This window comes from Musca vetustissima, unplaced genomic scaffold (assembly GCF_032173495.1).
Source record: "Musca vetustissima isolate MV318-11 ecotype Yass unplaced genomic scaffold, APGP_CSIRO_Mvet_v1 utg3273, whole genome shotgun sequence".
Classification (NCBI taxonomy): Eukaryota; Metazoa; Arthropoda; class Insecta; order Diptera; family Muscidae; genus Musca; species Musca vetustissima.
Genome location: NW_026887631.1, coordinates 568383 through 585091, shown reverse-complemented (window position 1 = coordinate 585091; position 16709 = coordinate 568383). Strand labels below are relative to the sequence as shown.

The 16709-nt window shown below is 36.1% G+C and overlaps 3 protein-coding genes across 3 annotated transcripts; 2 read left to right on the top strand and 1 right to left on the bottom strand.

The window, feature by feature from the left end:
• Window positions 1-4205: 4205 nt before the first annotated feature.
• On the top strand, window positions 4206-8215 carry LOC133335265 (serine proteinase stubble). Its single transcript, XM_061543555.1, has 8 exons — window positions 4206-4240; window positions 4302-4799; window positions 4868-5507; window positions 6403-6826; window positions 6901-7090; window positions 7214-7511; window positions 7861-8010; window positions 8079-8215. The coding sequence occupies exons 1-8, from the start codon at window positions 4206-4208 to the stop codon at window positions 8211-8213; spliced, it is 2370 nt and encodes a 789-aa protein (XP_061399539.1). The 3' UTR covers window positions 8214-8215.
• A 3620-nt stretch (window positions 8216-11835) lies between these two features.
• On the bottom strand, window positions 11836-12590 carry LOC133335253 (MICOS complex subunit MIC27). Its single transcript, XM_061543544.1, has 2 exons — window positions 12435-12590; window positions 11836-12374 (listed from the first exon to the last, which is right to left on the bottom strand). Exons 1-2 carry the CDS (start codon window positions 12584-12586, stop codon window positions 11837-11839), a joined length of 690 nt encoding a protein of 229 aa, XP_061399528.1. The 5' UTR covers window positions 12587-12590; the 3' UTR covers window position 11836.
• A 1992-nt stretch (window positions 12591-14582) lies between these two features.
• Window positions 14583-15802, top strand: LOC133335252 (growth hormone-regulated TBC protein 1-A). The gene is made up of 4 exons (XM_061543543.1): window positions 14583-14790; window positions 14848-15288; window positions 15400-15512; window positions 15578-15802. Exons 1-4 carry the CDS (start codon window positions 14583-14585, stop codon window positions 15797-15799), a joined length of 984 nt encoding a protein of 327 aa, XP_061399527.1. The 3' UTR covers window positions 15800-15802.
• Window positions 15803-16709: the final 907 nt, after the last annotated feature.

Below are 16709 nucleotides of genomic sequence, written 5' to 3'. Positions count from 1 at the left end.
AATAATGAAAAATTACGATAAACTCTTTGTCAAAAATATATATTTTGAATGATAAGATACGTGTACGCACATAATCACTGATTTGCATACATAATAGTTATCATCCGAATTGGTTGTTGATCCCCTCTTCATAGAGCCAAATAGCAAGCTACAGCTGATTTACCACGCATTTTGCAACATAATCAATTAGTTGCCCAACATAGCAATCTGCCACTGCCTAAACTACGAACGCTAGTCCAAAGCCAGTTTGTTGGAAAAGCATATCTCACATATCAACTTTATCGTACAAATAAGGAACAGCAGTGGGGAATCACAACTCCATACTTGGAAAATGTCCGCATCTAAAAGCGTTTTTTATAAGCTAGAGAAAACAAAACACATTAACGCGTGGTCGATCAATAGAAAATGTCCATTCTATTAACAAAAATACTCACTTAAAGCACATCCCCCCATCCATCCAACCGTGGAAGCAATGATCACGGCCATTATGGTCATCTGTTGCGGACTTTGATTATATCCATCACATCGCTGGATCAGTCATCATCATACATGCATACACACACATACAAGCACTGGCACACACATTGTTAACATGAGTTCCCACATCGTAAGTGAATTCCGACATAACACCATTTTTCGGTTAATGGATACGAGAAGTAGCCACTTCACACCACACACCACCCCACCCCTAACAATTCCAGTGAACTTGTAACGCATACAAATGTTTTGATATTTTTATTGAGTTTTTTTTTTTTTTTTAAATCCAAAGTTATAAATGGAAGTGAAATGCATGTTGCCTTTGATATGTTTCTGAAAAGATGAACAGTGAAGCTCAATTCAATTGAGTGGCGGTTTAAAATGTGTGATTACACGAACAGTTAATTATACGATTTTACAAGCCAGGTGTAATATTTCTTGTAGCAAATTTTTGTGTAATCAAAATCCTTTACCGTTCCCGTTTAGGCGATTAGAATTACTATTTTATACTCTATTCCTATCGAAAACTTAATTTTTAAGCATTACCACATTTCTTGGTCATCTAATCTATTTTAATTAGAAAATGGATTTGTGGTCAGGCTATAAACAGTTGAAATATGGTAAAGATCAAATGTTTATCAGTTCGGTATTTATACATCCAAAAACGAAGCAAACCGACATAGTGATGATACATGATGATCTTATGTATTTATTCTGTAGCGTGTAACCTCTCATACCCGGTCCACGTGTTATTTCTTCGTTTCCTTTTTTCAAAGACCACTTTGACGAGCTACTTCTGATTGCCCTTAGCGTTTAGAATTTATAATGATGGTCATTAGCGGGGCATTACAACACCGAGCCATAGAATAACAATCTGAATCCACACAAAAGAACAACCTGCTACTGATACATCATGCTGGCTCAGCGCCGTTGCGATGAAACCCACAATCGACAAATATACAAACAGACCGACATACATGAAATGTGTTTGCCACGCAGACTGAAGGGGAAATAACGCACAGAGGAGAAATGGCAAGACGCAGTACGGTGTGTCTATTCAGATTCGAGATGTGAATGTTCGCTACTAAACAATTACGCTGGCGGTTAAGTTGTAATTATATGTGTCGGTTAAAACAAACTGATATTGGCCAAAAACCGTACCAAAGAAGTACGCAGAAATCCCGCACACACTAGCACTTCTTTTTTAATCGCCAGCATCTAATGTCTACAGCATGGATATATTGAATTATATGTACAGAAAAGTATTTTGCTTGATTTTAAAATGTATAAAATTGCACAATTTATGTCTATAACAAAAATGTGAAAGAAGATAAATGGAATATTTTTCATGTAATTCATTCGAAGGTATGTTCAGATTCATTTCCTATAAGAACTAAAGCGGAAGACATATTTATATATATATATATATATATATAAAGTGTTTGTCTGAAACTTAAAACATAGATTTAGGAACCATATATTGTTTAATTTGAGTGAAAATATTACAATTTTATTCATTTGTTTATTATACCAAATTTCACATTTTTCTTTAAAAAAAAACGATATTGTATTTTTTCCCTTTGAACCTCACGTCTCATTAAAATTTCAAGTGAAAATCTCAAAAACGTTTGATGATATAAGTGATTTATTGTATAAGCGACAGGTGGCAGAGAGAGAGAGAGAGAGCGAGCGTTTCTCAACATGTTAATGTGTTTTTCCGAGCCCGATAACTCAAAAACTATATATCCAATCGATTCTAAATTTTAATACGTTATTATGGAAACAGGGAAAATCTTCAATGTTTCCAGCTTGTTTTGCGGTCAAAAAAGTGGCCAAAAAAGTCAATAATCCTAGTTCATACCAGAGCCAGACATGTACTCTTTCTAATTGTTTTGAGATTCGGATGTTCCGTTCATCGGCAAGCATGCCCGCCATCGAAAACAAGGAATTTTCTTTAATTACAAAAAAAAAAAAAAAAAAAAAACAACAAAACAACAAAATTTTGTAAACTTATTTTCTTCTTCAAGTGTTCATTTGCCAGCCGGTTAAAAATCGTCAACATTTTAAATCGAGTATGGGTGAATTGACGCACAGTTGTGCACAGTAATTGAAGATGAATGCCATTATAGCAATTTATACATTTTACGAACTGTCTTCCTAATTTTTGTTAACCGAGTAAATCCGATTACTGGGAAATGTACTCGGTATATTAGGGTTTGCCTAAATTTATTAAAAATTTAGGCTAGCCTTGAGAAATAATAGGACGATAATAGGAGAGAAAAACACTTCAAATCAATATCCTCAATCAATTTTGGTCATATTCATTGTTTTCTTTATAACATCCAAATAGCTACTCACATCGGTTTTTTTCATAATTTTAATTTTCTGTAGATCATGTTGTTGTTGCTGCCGCCTGAAATGGAGTCATTAAAACATAAAGACAAACATCTTAATGATTGATTACTTTTGGATGTAATTTTTTTCGAAGCGTCTAAAGATAAATTGATCGATGACCCAGTCATTAGGGGTGGGGTAGTGGTTGGGAAGAGAAATTACCATGTACATACATATGTGGTGGGAACGATCTTATTTTTGAAACAAAAAGCAAATATCTAACAAACAAAATATAGCGAAAGCTGTCCTTGAAAATGTACAAATAGATAGCTTCAGAAATAACCAAAGTTTCACTTTCATTTCCAACACAAAGCATTGTGAATGCGTTCTCAGTCGAATTACGAATGTGTGAGGGATATAAGGCATCCGAGTTCATTTATTTTATTAATTTTTACTGGTGATCTACAAAATATATGTATGTACAAAGCCCAATTTTACGGTCATAAACTGTGAAAGGGAGAATTAAATCGGAAGCATTGGCGAGCAATATACATTCAATTTTCCCTACATTAGAAATGAAATTTCATTAGATTTCGAATTGCTCATTGTATGGCGAAAAAATATCAGTCTATTCTCCGTTTTGTGGTAGGCTGTGCTGTGAATCAAAAGTGAAAAGTTGCAATTATGGCAACTCCACTACATGTTGCAGATGCTACACCAACATAATTTGTTGTATGTGGACAAAGCAGTTGCCTTCGCCAACAACAAGTGCAAGCGCATCAAGTACTGAACTGTGGTGAACATTTGCAGTGTATCAGTAAAATCTCGAACTTCAATAAGAAAGGATAGAAGAGAGGCGATTTATTAATCGTAGTCACAACTGCACGAGAAATGACTTGATTGCGGTCGTCATTAAATTGCCGCTGATAAACGACGCCACAGTGGCACGTTGCGGACAAAATATAGCACACAATTGCTGCAGATGTTTGTTTGCAGCGGTAGTTGGTGGCAACAACTATGAACAACGCAACCAATAATGTGCGGACTCACGCAATACTCTCGTGTTCAATGAATGTGCTCGTGTGTGTGTATGTGTGAGGTGCAGTGTAGTTTGCCGAAATAATTTACTACTTTCGAAATTCTTCTTTGTTGCAATAGTTCATTGTCTTTTGCCGTTTCAGATACAAACACACTCAGAAGATGAGGAGCAATCGCTATAGTCGACAATGGCTAGTCAATCAAGATGGTGAGAGTAAAGTCAAAGCCCATACAGGTGTCCATTGTCAAAACGCCGGACCAGCGTCAGCATCCGACCAAGTGGACACCCTACAGGTTGTCCATGTAACGGGACGCAGTAAAAACGGACGTCAGAGGTGTACAACACGCAGTACGAGATGTTACCTACGACTGTCGGAACGATCAGGAGATCGCTTTAACCAAATACTAGAAGTATTATTAGCTATAGTATTAGTCAATTTTCTAGCGTGTAGGCTAACAAACTTCCCCACGGCAGTCGCCGCATTTGGTTATGTCGCCCCGGAAAGCGGTTTCAGAAGTCACAATGGGCAAACGAATTACGGCGTGAGGGATCAACCGTTTCTGGATTCGGACGAAATTGACGAACTGGATTATCGCCAAGCACACAGCATCGGCGGATCTGCATTTGGTTATAATGGCCTACAGCTGCAGCACAACTTGGACGATAGCTTGTTGCGTAGTCAGAATTTTAAGATCAGCCCGAAGCCATGCTCGGTGGGGCGCATAGAGGGCACCTGTATGTTTGTGTGGGAGTGTATCAAATCTGAAGGCCGTCATGTGGGCATGTGTGTTGACTCGTTTATGTTTGGATCTTGTTGTGCCCACAATTATACGGATAACATAGTGTTGCCCAACACATTTTCGTATACACGGCCCACAAAACCCATTGGCATGGGGAGTATGAACCATCGTCCGAGGCCGCCACAGCATCCGCACAAGCCCAGTATTACGTACGTCAACAAAAGAAACCCTATTATTTTATCCCTCTAACTCTATGATAATTCACATTTCCTTTCAGTGGCATGACTACCATCGAGAGGCCGCATGGAGCCGGAACTTTGGTTATTAGACCATCTGGTCCCCACCATCAGGGTCCACTTGTGAAACCGCAACAGTCAAAGCCTTCATACAGCACTACCACAGCACCGGTCACATCCACCACAACAGACAATCCTACATTGATCTGGACATCGAACGCTGTACTGGGGGATCTACAATCCTCGGCCAGTATATCATCGGCTTCAACAAGTAAGTATTTTCAAGTATTCAACACTATATTTATTTTACATCATCATCTTCTTCTTCTCCTTTTTGGTGTTCTAGTCAACCACCAACAACATTGGCACCTGACAACGGAACCAAATTTCATAACCAAACCAAGGCCTCCGGCCTGGGATAAACCGGGTACATTTCGACCGAAACCTCCGAAACCAAGTAAAAAGCCCACAATGCCCACACCACCAGATTGGCACACTACCCAAACGCAATTGTCCTATACATCGCCATCCTATGGATCATATTCAACCAGAAAGCCAACAACAAATGCTCCCACATTATCATCTACCACCACATGGAAAACCACCACGACAAGCATAGCTACCACAGCTCTAAAGCCGTCGTCAACAGCACCGTCAACGACAAACAAAACAAAGCCCCAGGTAACATTGTGTGTTTTTTAATTCTTTTGCCCGTAGAGTATGTCGGTCGATGGTGTAGTAAAAGGAAGGCGAATCATGGTCGCATGATGCTGTAATAAGCCAGGCCTTTAACCGCGTTGTTCATAATGTATCTGCCGCCTGGAGGGACATTTTATTGTTTGAAAATACCTGATGAAAGATTGGCTAGGCTTGGGAGTGGCATTTGACCGAAGACGACCAAAGCCCTTCTCGTGCAGTACTGGAAAGGCAAATCGAACCATGGACTATTTTTTATTCAGTCAGTTAACATTACATTTTCCCATTTCCATGTCTGCCGCCTGGCGGGTAATTTTCAGTGCAGATAATACACCTATGCCCTTGATTTAATGTTAGTTAATGCCGAACAATTATATTGCCGCACACGGCTATGAGTCAGTGCACACAAGTTATGCAAATTGTGTGACCTCAGTCATACACACTTTTTTCAATCTATTTAATTTTACAGAGTTCACTAAGTAGTCCAAATACTTTCTCAGAAATTAATCCATGATTTGAATTGAACTATTGCTCCGATTGCAAACTCCATGCAAAATACAATCAGGGGATATAGGATCTGGACCGATTCATTTCATACATACATTTACTTCTTCATGTTGTGGGTGGGTTAAAACGTTAACTTACATACTAGCTGTTTATCGAATGTTGAAACTTGTGTTAGGGCAGCGATATTCAAGAAAATGACTCACAAATTGGACGGAGGGTAACCAAATGAAAAATGTATTCTTTGCATGGCTAAACACATTTGCAGACAGTGCAATTGTTGGGCGGGAGCCATTAGACTACATCATTATGTCAAAATAACATCATCACTGATGTTTCTGTGAGTTTCTTTATTTCATTTTGAACATCTTTTTTGCATTTTCTATTTCTCCCGCTGCAGTTTGTGGGACAAAATAGCAAACCGACAACAGCACCAGCATCTAGTTTCACCTATGCCAAACCAACCTCAACTAGTTCGGCAGCAACGACAGCGGTTACAACGCCCATCATCACATCATCCTCGAGGCCCTCATCGTCAGCAGCCACAACAACAACGACAGTCAATACAAAGAAGCCAGAGACGACAACGACAGCAGGTGTTTTACCCACCAAAACAACAACACAGCGACCAACATCATCTTCACGGCCATACACAACGACAAGCTCCATTGCATCGTCAACGTCATCAGCCCCGCACACACTGTCCCCCAACAATATTAGCGCCATTGAAACGAACGAAATCGGTGATAATTCCGTTGATGGTGGCGACGTCATAAAAACCGTGTCGGCAGCTCGCAGTGGTAAGTTCGACTGGTCATTGTCCCTCAACCCAGCGGCCTATTTTTAATAAACCACCATTCCCCTTTTAATGTAGAATGTGGAATTCCTGTTTTAACGCGGCCGGAAACGCGTATTGTTGGCGGTAAAAGTGCTGCCTTTGGCCGGTGGCCTTGGCAGGTGTCTGTACGTCGTACCTCTTTCTTTGGCTTTTCAAGTACGCACCGCTGTGGTGGAGCTCTAATCAATGAAAACTGGATTGCCACAGCCGGTCATTGTGTCGATGAGTAAGTACATTCTCCGGTCAATAGATGATCAGTTAAAAAAATTAATCTAATCTAAAAATTAATAGTCATTTCTGAGTGATTAGTAAGTAAAGTGTGTGCGTGTGTGGTGTTTATTTCTTTCAGCCTCTTGATCTCGCAGATACGAATACGGGTGGGTGAATATGACTTTGCACATGTCCAGGAACAGTTGCCCTACATTGAGAGGGGAGTGTCGAAGAAAATTGTGCACCCGCAGTATAACTTCTTTACATACGAATATGATTTGGCCTTGGTGAAAATGGAACAGCCATTAGAATTCGCCCCACATGTTAGTCCCATATGTTTGCCGGAAACAGATAGCCTGTTAATCGGTATGAATGCCACAGTGACGGGCTGGGGACGTTTAAGCGAGGGTGGTACTTTGCCATCAGTTCTGCAAGAGGTATATATACTTATTTGAAATAAAGCTTTAATTTGTAGCATTACCAACCACTATTTACAATCTTTCTCATAAAAAACAACAATTGTATATTTAATGGTCGTTTGAAAACCAAGAGATACACATCGAATGTTTGTGTTTTTTTTTTACCAAATAATGCATTGATTTATTACACTGAACAATTTTTATTTTGCTGCAATTAATATTGTGGAATATCAACCATTTACACATCTAACCAATTAAGTATTACCGCAAACAAAATGGTCAGGTGGAAGTCAGGGCGCCATACAATATTCCGTTCTCTGTATTTTATTGTTTTTATTTACAATGGTATTTTTGTTTATAACTTTAGGTTTCAGTGCCGATTGTTAGCAATGACAATTGCAAGAGTATGTTCTTGAGGGCTGGTCGCCAGGAATTCATACCGGAAATTTTCTTGTGTGCAGGTTATGAGAATGGAGGCCAAGACTCCTGCCAAGGTGATTCTGGTGGTCCTTTACAGGTTAGTTTTTACAAACACGAGTCTCCGAAATGCATATCTCATTTTGGTCTTCTCTTTTGTTGCTCTAGGTCAAATCACAAAATGGTCATTACTTCTTAGCCGGCATCATATCGTGGGGTATTGGCTGTGCCGAAGCTAACTTGCCCGGTGTCTGCACCAGAATTTCGAAATTTGTTCCTTGGATTATGGAGAATGTGACGTGATTGGCCAACGGGCAGGCGGACAATGTGTTTGCGCCATTCCCGTTCTACGATTTCGGGCTCTAAGCGCCCGATGCACCAATGTATATATTTAATGTTTAATAAATTTGTTAATTATTTGTTTTTGTAGTTGTATGGAAACCTCTTTGAGATATACTTTTAACCCAACTTCGTAACAGTTTAGTGTACTTTAATTTATTATCTAATGTGTGATTTTTTATTATTGTATAAGTTGTAGCTAGCCTAAATTACAACCACACACTCATTAGTAACCATTATCAAATATGTTTAGTTTGCATGTTTAGGTGTTGCAGCCGAGTGAGTGCATGTATGTTGACTAAATTATGCCTAAAATCATATTGTAAATATTTATCATAGAAAAAGTCATTGCAAATATAAATATTAACAATAAATTATAGAAAAAATATGAAATTAAAAAAATAAATACTGTCTTGCCCAAAGAAAATTAAAGAGTGAATTTCTTTTAGCTACTGACGTTGTTTTGTAAGAAAATTTTATATTATAGGTTACTAAAAAGAAAATTTTATATTATAGGCTACAAACAATTTGTGTTAATTTTAACAATGTATGTACTGCAAAAATGAGAAAAAACCCACATAGAACGAATGATTGCCAACCATGAGTATTTTAACTTTTTGCTGTGTGCGCCCGAATTATTTTAATGGGTGGTACCAAGGTTTATTCAAAGTCTTCATTGGCTGTCAAATTTATTTTTTGTAGAATAAATAAACAAAAAATATTTTTATTCCAAACAGAATATTCGTGTACAAAATTGTACGCTTTTTTTAAAGCGTACAATCTTGTACACAACTATTTTGATTTTCTTCATGCATTGTGTGTGTCACACATAAACTTTCAAAAAATACAATTATAAATGCTGTACGGCATGGGGTACGGATGTATAGTGTATGGGGCCCTTAAGGTCGGCCAGTAAGCACAAGTTAGTATAAAGTTTGTTGTCAAATCATATTTTGAAACCTATACATACAAAATTATGTTAGACGTCAAAAGGAAAATATTAATATTTTGTCAACATACAATTTATATCGCCTTCGTAAAGCACATTTGGACTATTTCAAGAGTTTAAAGAAGATTTTCAATTAAATTATCGTACAAATTATAAATTGTGTTGTGTTTTGGCTGTGTTTTTTATTTAAAGGCGAAACAATTAGTTTTCGCCTCGGCAAAAAAGTTGACGTTAAACTAAAGTTTTTTCGATGAATTCGCTTACTGGACGACCTTATATAGGCCTTGGTCCAAATGTGCTTCACAAAAACGATATAAATTGAAATTTAATTGAATGTTGACAAAGTATTAATATTTTCGTTTTGACGTCTAACATAATTGTGTATATATGTATAGGTTTCAAAATATGATTTGACAGCAAACTTTATAATCACCTGTGCTTACTTGCCGACCTTATATAGGCCTTGATTTTAATATTCTTGTGTGTCACACATACATGAATAAACTTTGGGTAGTACAATTATATTTCATTATTTTACAAATAAATTGCCAACAATTATTGAAAAATTGTTATTTGCTTATAATAAGTCTGTCTGTGTACCCCCCTTTTACATGATCTAAGGAAGAATACAAATAACCTTTGCGTATATTTATTTTATATGTGATAGAAGAAGCCACTACCTACAGAGTTGATTTTTTGTTACTCATCTCGAGTTATTCTACCTTGTACGCAAGGCCTATACAAGGTTGCCGTGTCCGCTGGTATTTTATATGTAATAATTTTAATTGGTAGAATGTTCATATAAACATTCTTTACAATCATTAGGAACACTGACTGACCACAAATCCTAAATTAAAAAGAAATCAAAAACTAATATATTTTAATATTTGTTTTGCTCGATCTTCATCTTAAAGGTGGTGTATAAATAATTTATAACGACAATTAGGTCCACTTCTTTATACAATGATAGAAATATCGTTCATTAAGCCATTCAGTTTATTACTCATTTCCCATTTGACCCTAGGCTACTAACATCAAACAATTAAATTTCTACAACACAGACAGAAATAAAAAACCAAAATGGGAACTAAGAAGTCAGAATCACCTTAGCAATTAATGTTTTGCACACAATAAAGATAGCTTGTGTATAGTTAAACTTGTTCCTTATTGTGCTAATCTATTCAATTCAATCTATTAGTCGACATTGCTGTGCCGTGGTTCGCTCAGTTGAAAATTTCACTTTCTCATAACTTGTCAGACAGAGTGGTATGGTCTATCGAAAGTAATTTTTGAAATGGAATTTATTGTGACATTTGACTTGATTCGATCATTAATCATTGAACTTTACAAAAATTAATAAAAAAAAATCATAACGAAAAGATGATTTGTATGTAAATGTACAAACACATACATATGTATATTGAATTAACATTGATGTATGATATTCTTATGAATTACTACACTACCCCAAACTGACAAGACTTGCTGATTTTATCAGAAACTACTACCATGGTAGCTATCCATAGTTTATATGAAAATATTTCAACTGGAGTTCACAATATCGGTCCATGTTTAGTTACAACTAATATTTGACGGTAACATCTGATTTAATGTAATTCGACCCCCATGTTCTAATCCGAAAATATAAAAAAACCTATTTGCAAAAATCTATTTTGAAAATTTAAAATATTTATTTATTAAAAAAGATAATACTAAGCTTCAGTTTTCAGTTGCAATATCCTAAAAATGTTTATTATATTAATGTTGCGGAGCCTCGCTTTTTAATTTAAGCAAATAATAAACAAAATGGAAAATAATTAAAATCAATAAAAACAGCTCTTAAAAAATTTGGAAAAAACCAACGAAACGCCGAGCAAAATATGAAATAAAACTCCTTTTATTTTCATCTAATCTGACCAAAACAACCCAACAAAAATATCAATAATAGAATTAAAAATTGGTCAATAATATAAATAAGAAAAATATATTTAGTTCCAATTTTTATATGGCAAATATATACTCTGTAATTTATGGACCTCAGTGGTTAAAAACATATTTAAAAAAAAACTATTCAATAGATTTATATTTTTCGTGTTTAACACCATGTTTTAGCCTTTATTTGCTGAAATGGACATTCGGGTTTCCCGTGAGTATATAACAAAATATAAACTGATCGTGTTGCAGTTCAACATTTGAAATAAAATATAAATATCAAGTCTTAAGTGAAGTTAGAATGGAATAAACAAAGTGCTATTCTTACCTATGTAAATATATATGCCTATGTTTTTTTGAAGTTTCCATAGAAATTTCGAAATGTTCCAGTTGATATAAAATGTGGGTATGTGGTTGGAACGATGGTTATGATTATATGCCACTGTCATCATCAAAGGGGTTTATTGAATATTTTAAAAACATACCGACGCTGATTCAATTTGTATGCTCGAAATAAAGAAAAAACATTTGCAGGATATTCAATGTTGAGGTATCTTTACAATTTTGGAATTTTATTCTCGTTTCATTTATCTTTTTTTGACTATGTAATTTTACGTTTCGTTTTTGCATACGCACACACAATTTACGTATTCGATTGACGAATCAATCACAAATATCGTTCTCGGCAGGAGTGATGGTAGATGAACTATTTGTTTTTAGGGAATAAAGCCTCTTTGGCTTCGTCGTATAAATCGAATACCATAAACTTCACATCTTCCAAAGTGGTAGGGAATTTGCTAATGGGCTCTACTGGCACTTCCTCGCCCGGCTTAACACCCTTTACGAAATTGTAGGCAATAGCATAGCCCTTGCGAGCTTCGAAGAGAGCGTCCTTTGCGAATTGCTCAGCTTGGCGAGGATAACACAAAGAAGCAATTGCTCCAGCACCAACGGTGGTATATACTACCTTCTTAATAAAGCCACCTCTAGCAGCAAAAATGAAACCGGATAAGCCGCCCATAGCTATGGCTCCAGTACGTGGCATAACATTATGTGGTTGGTTCAAGTAATCGATGGTGGACTGTGTGTGTTCCTTTGCTGTATTAATGTAATCGTTTACAGTGTCCGTTTGTTTTTCTAAGGCTTTATAGCCAGCTTGAATTTCAGTACGGACAGCACAAACACCACTCTCAATGGCACTACGAAGCTCCGAATCCTTTGGTGGATGTGGTTTTCTCTTGGGCCTGTAAATAGTTATGCTTTTTTACTTCTCCTACTTCACATAAAAAACAGGATGGACTTACGCATCAAAGGAATGCAGAGGAGCGTACAAAGGCAGCTCGCTAGGCTTACAGTTGTAATGGGGTTTCTCCTCCTGCTGCTTGGCTGGTTCGGAAGCTTGCTGAACAGCCACAGCAGCGAAAATTGTTGGTACTACTGTCAATTTGCGGAACATTTTCTAACGTGACGATCACAAATATCAAATCCGATGCCGGCCAAAAGTCTATAAATATCTAGACAAAGGGAAATTATAAAACAACAATAATAACAAAAGTCAAATGATAAAAATTGAATTATAGTTTATCTTTACTCACAATTGCATAATGGAATAAGAAATGCTGCCGCTTTCTGTCAAAATTAATGGAGAAAACAACAGAGTCGGTGAGACCTTGACGCCGGTATGTGTAAACAACGTACAAGCCGGCCTTTATATACGAAACTAAAGTGTAGTTATTCATATATACAAAATATCGGTGTTTTTTTGCGTAAGAAATAACGTTACTTCAAGGTCGGGCATAGTTACCGACTGAAAAAATCTGTCTCTACTGTTTACGTGTACTGTTTTGAATACTATGCCTCATATATGCCATGGAATTTACCATTATTATGTTTAGTAAATGAAAAGCGTAAGAAAATTGAAAATACTTTTAACTCAAAGAATGCTAAACATTTTTTCCGCTTTACTCCTCCCCTAACTAGTCTACTTACTATTTAGTATAGAAGGTATAATACTATGCATCATGCGTAGTCAAGGCTAAAAATTTGTAACCTTTTTTTTTGGTTCTTTAATGTAAAAAATCTAGTTCAGCTTCAATAAGTTGATATTTTGTGTAGGCCCACTAACAGCATGTTTTTGTAAAATTCGAAACGAAACAATTCGAACGAATTACTACCAAACCTTTATTTATGTAAAAAAATGTTTCTTGATTCAAAACAAAAATAAATGACATATTTTTCAAAACCAAGGAGTTTGGTCGTCAGTCACTCGAATTCGTTCGTTTAGAATTTTATAAAAACAGGCTGTAAGACTTGATAGGTTATTTCGTATACGAAGAATTTCGTCTAATTTGATTATTGAAACACGTGTTAGTTAAGCGAAGGCTTAACAAATCACCATTTTATGTTTTTTTAAATTGTGTCCTTGTTAGCCCTCCGAAGACGAACTGGAAGCTAACCATTGATTATGATACTGCAGGTACTGCCGGTTCCGGAACACAACTTATGTTAAATATTTGTAATCAGCTGTTCGTATAATTGTAAACGGCGTCAATAAGCAGACGGTTTACGCCACCTCTGACTCTGGAAATAGTATGACAACATCAAATGTCAAATGGCTGGAGAACATTTAGCGATGGAAAATGAGAAAATTTTATTTAACTTGAACAGCTAAACTCGGTGTATTTGGAACATGCCAATATTTCGAAATCCATTGGGTATCAGTAATTTGTTGCGGACTCAAAAGTACATAGCCAGAATGAACAAGCGAAAATGTTAATGTAAAGATTGGCACGTAAGTATACGAAGAAGAAATCGATATCAACCCACCTTAAATCCAACGCGCTCGAAGAGTACCAAATACTCCCACAAAAAAGTTCTTGCAAACCTTAATTGGAAGCAAACATATGAAGTCAATGTAAGTTGTACGTGCGGACTAAGTCTATAGAAGGAATACGACTTTTTATTACTTTTGTTTCAGATCAGTTTTTAGACGTGATACCGCCTGTTACATTTTGCTTCCAGTACTAGTAATAATGTTTGCATTTTAAGTCTATTGCCTGCCGCCCATCCTGAGAAGCTATATACGTCTTATTGTTATCTAAGAAATTTCGTTTATCAAAGTGGGAATAGATTAACTGTTTTTTGAAATTGTCACTAAACGAAATGGCCGTTGCAACCACACAGGTATCATCGAAGTTCAGGTGAGTTTACAGGTTGGTTGTTACTGCAATCCAAAATTTGTCATACTTTATGTTCGAAAATTGATTAATATTCTAGCAACGCGAACGTGCGTATGTGTTCATATCTTAAACGTACATAGTTCGTGGTATTGTATGTATTTATTCTTAGCGGTTTAGTAATACCCACACGAGTGGTCGTATTCTAATACGGTACATTACCTAGTAGCTTTCTTAGTTGTTGTAAAATTTCCGGACTTTATGCGCTGATCACAAATGCTTATTTTGTATTACAGCGATGTGGATGAATATGGCTTCAAACGCCCAGAGAATTTCGATTATAAGGCGTATGAGCAGTTTATGTCAAACTATCTAAAAACGCTGGCTAAGCGGCGTAAACGGTGGGAGGAAATATTAGAGGAAAATGTTGATCTCAGTAATATAAATTCAAAAATTAAGCGCTACATAAGGAAAGGAATTCCCGGTAACTACATTGACTAAGTCTAATGTGCATATTGATAATAAATATTATTTTCCGTAGGTCCATTTCGTCCCGATGTATGGATGCGAATATCTGGTGCTTATAAGCTGCAAGCAAATTCGCCTGATCTCTACCGCAGTTTGTTAAATGCTCCACATGAAAAGGAAATTAGTGACTCCATATCAATTGATCTACCTCGAACTTTTCCCGACAATATCTTCTTTGAAACGAAAAAAGATAGTTTATACAATATTCTAATTGCCTATGCTCACCACAATCGTGATGTGGGTTACTGCCAGGGCTTAAATTATATAGCTGGCTTGCTGCTTATTGTCACCGAAGATGAGGAGAAGTCATTTTGGTTGCTCAAACACATGGTGGAAAATATAGTACCACAATATCATACCAAGAATATGGCTAATCTTTTGCGAGACATGGCAGTTTTTAAGGAGATGGTTATACGTCGAGTTCCTGCTGTCAATAAACACATTGAAAACCTAGGTAAAATGAACAGTATTTCTGGGCTGCACTTGAACTATAGATGGAATCTAGTAGAATAAAAATAGAGGAAGAATAAAATATAACTTAATAAAATTTTTTTCCAATTTTTAGGTTTGCCATATGCCGTAATAGCAAGCAAATGGTTTATTTGCATATTTGCCGAAGTACTCCCTGCTGAGACTGTTTTAAGGATTTGGGACTGTGTATTTTCTGAAGGCTATAAGGTTAGTGGCAACTGAAGTACGATTTTATGTGATAAAAGCAAAGTATTCGTTTCTTAATTTTACAGATTGTTTTCCGTGTGGCGCTGACGATGTTCAAAACGCACAAATCGGCTATTTTAGCAGCAGATGATATAGGCGCATTGGCAAATTTCTTCCGCGAAGTTTTAATCCATGACGAAATTGTTACCGACTGTCACACATTTATGCAAAAGGTATTCGAATTGCGCTTGAAGCGTAGCGAATTGGAAAGTTTACGAAAAATATGCGTTGGACGCAACAACACCTAAAAGACTTCATTATCACATCGTAACCATGACTATTATAATTCAAATAAGCTGCCAAATAGGTGCGCAATAATCGACACATTTAAAATGACAAAAGACAACATCACATGCGATTCCGATTACAAAGTGTCCATCGCAAAAGTAAAAATACGTTTCCCCCGTCATGGTGCTATTTAAATGCACTATTAGTAGTATTTGAAATTTGCAGTTAAATCGTGCAAAAGTAGTAATTTTAACTAACCGTACCGTAAATAGGTACACAAAAATGCCAGAGAAGTATTCATTTATCCCAAAAACCTTCATGAGTCGATTTAGTTATAAACCAAAAATTAAATAAACTGGCGTACATACTGTATATGTATGCCTGAAGAAATCATGTTATGCTCGCTCACAGCGCAGTTTGACAGGGAAAAAGTAAAATATCACTAAAAAATAATTGATTAGATTATTTTACGTAGCGAACAAAGACAAACAGATCCCCACAAACCAACAAAATACTACAAGGCTCGGATACTGTAAAAATGACTCAAAGTACAATACTAGTTGTTATATATTTATGCTATTTAAGTTCCACAATAAGTTAAGCTTTTTACACATATGAGAAGACTAGATCAGTTTTCTATTGCTGCTTTGTTGTTACGTTTCATTCGATTTTGTTTGTTTTATTGTTTTCATAGCTTTTTCCTAACAATATTTTGTAGCTTAAATAAAATAAGACCAAAAATCCAAATAATTTAATTTTCATTGCTTCATTGTAATTTATGCCGCAATGCGTAACAGAGATAATAATTATATAACTAATAAAAACAAAAACAGAAAAACCTAACTATATTCACTATGTCCACTCATTTTGTGTTCTGTTGGAAGACTAGAAACTGGGTAAAAAACTGGTCTCATCAATGACAAGCGGTTT

Coding starts and splice junctions, on each gene's coding strand:
- LOC133335265 (XM_061543555.1), top strand. CDS start 4,206: ATGTTACCTACGACTGTCGGAACGATCAGGAGATC. Junction 6,827..6,900: donor CGTGTCGGCAGCTCGCAGTG/GTAAGTTCGACT, acceptor CTTTTAATGTAG/AATGTGGAATTCCTGTTTTA. Junction 7,091..7,213: donor GCCGGTCATTGTGTCGATGA/GTAAGTACATTC, acceptor TATTTCTTTCAG/CCTCTTGATCTCGCAGATAC.
- LOC133335253 (XM_061543544.1), bottom strand. CDS start 12,586: ATGTTCCGCAAATTGACAGTAGTACCAACAATTTTCGCTGCTGTGGCT. Junction 12,375..12,434: donor CCTCTGCATTCCTTTGATGC/GTAAGTCCATCC, acceptor AACTATTTACAG/GCCCAAGAGAAAACCACATC.
- LOC133335252 (XM_061543543.1), top strand. CDS start 14,583: ATGCTTATTTTGTATTACAGCGATGTGGATGAATATGGCTTCAAACGC. Junction 15,289..15,399: donor TAAACACATTGAAAACCTAG/GTAAAATGAACA, acceptor TCCAATTTTTAG/GTTTGCCATATGCCGTAATA. Junction 15,513..15,577: donor TATTTTCTGAAGGCTATAAG/GTTAGTGGCAAC, acceptor TTAATTTTACAG/ATTGTTTTCCGTGTGGCGCT.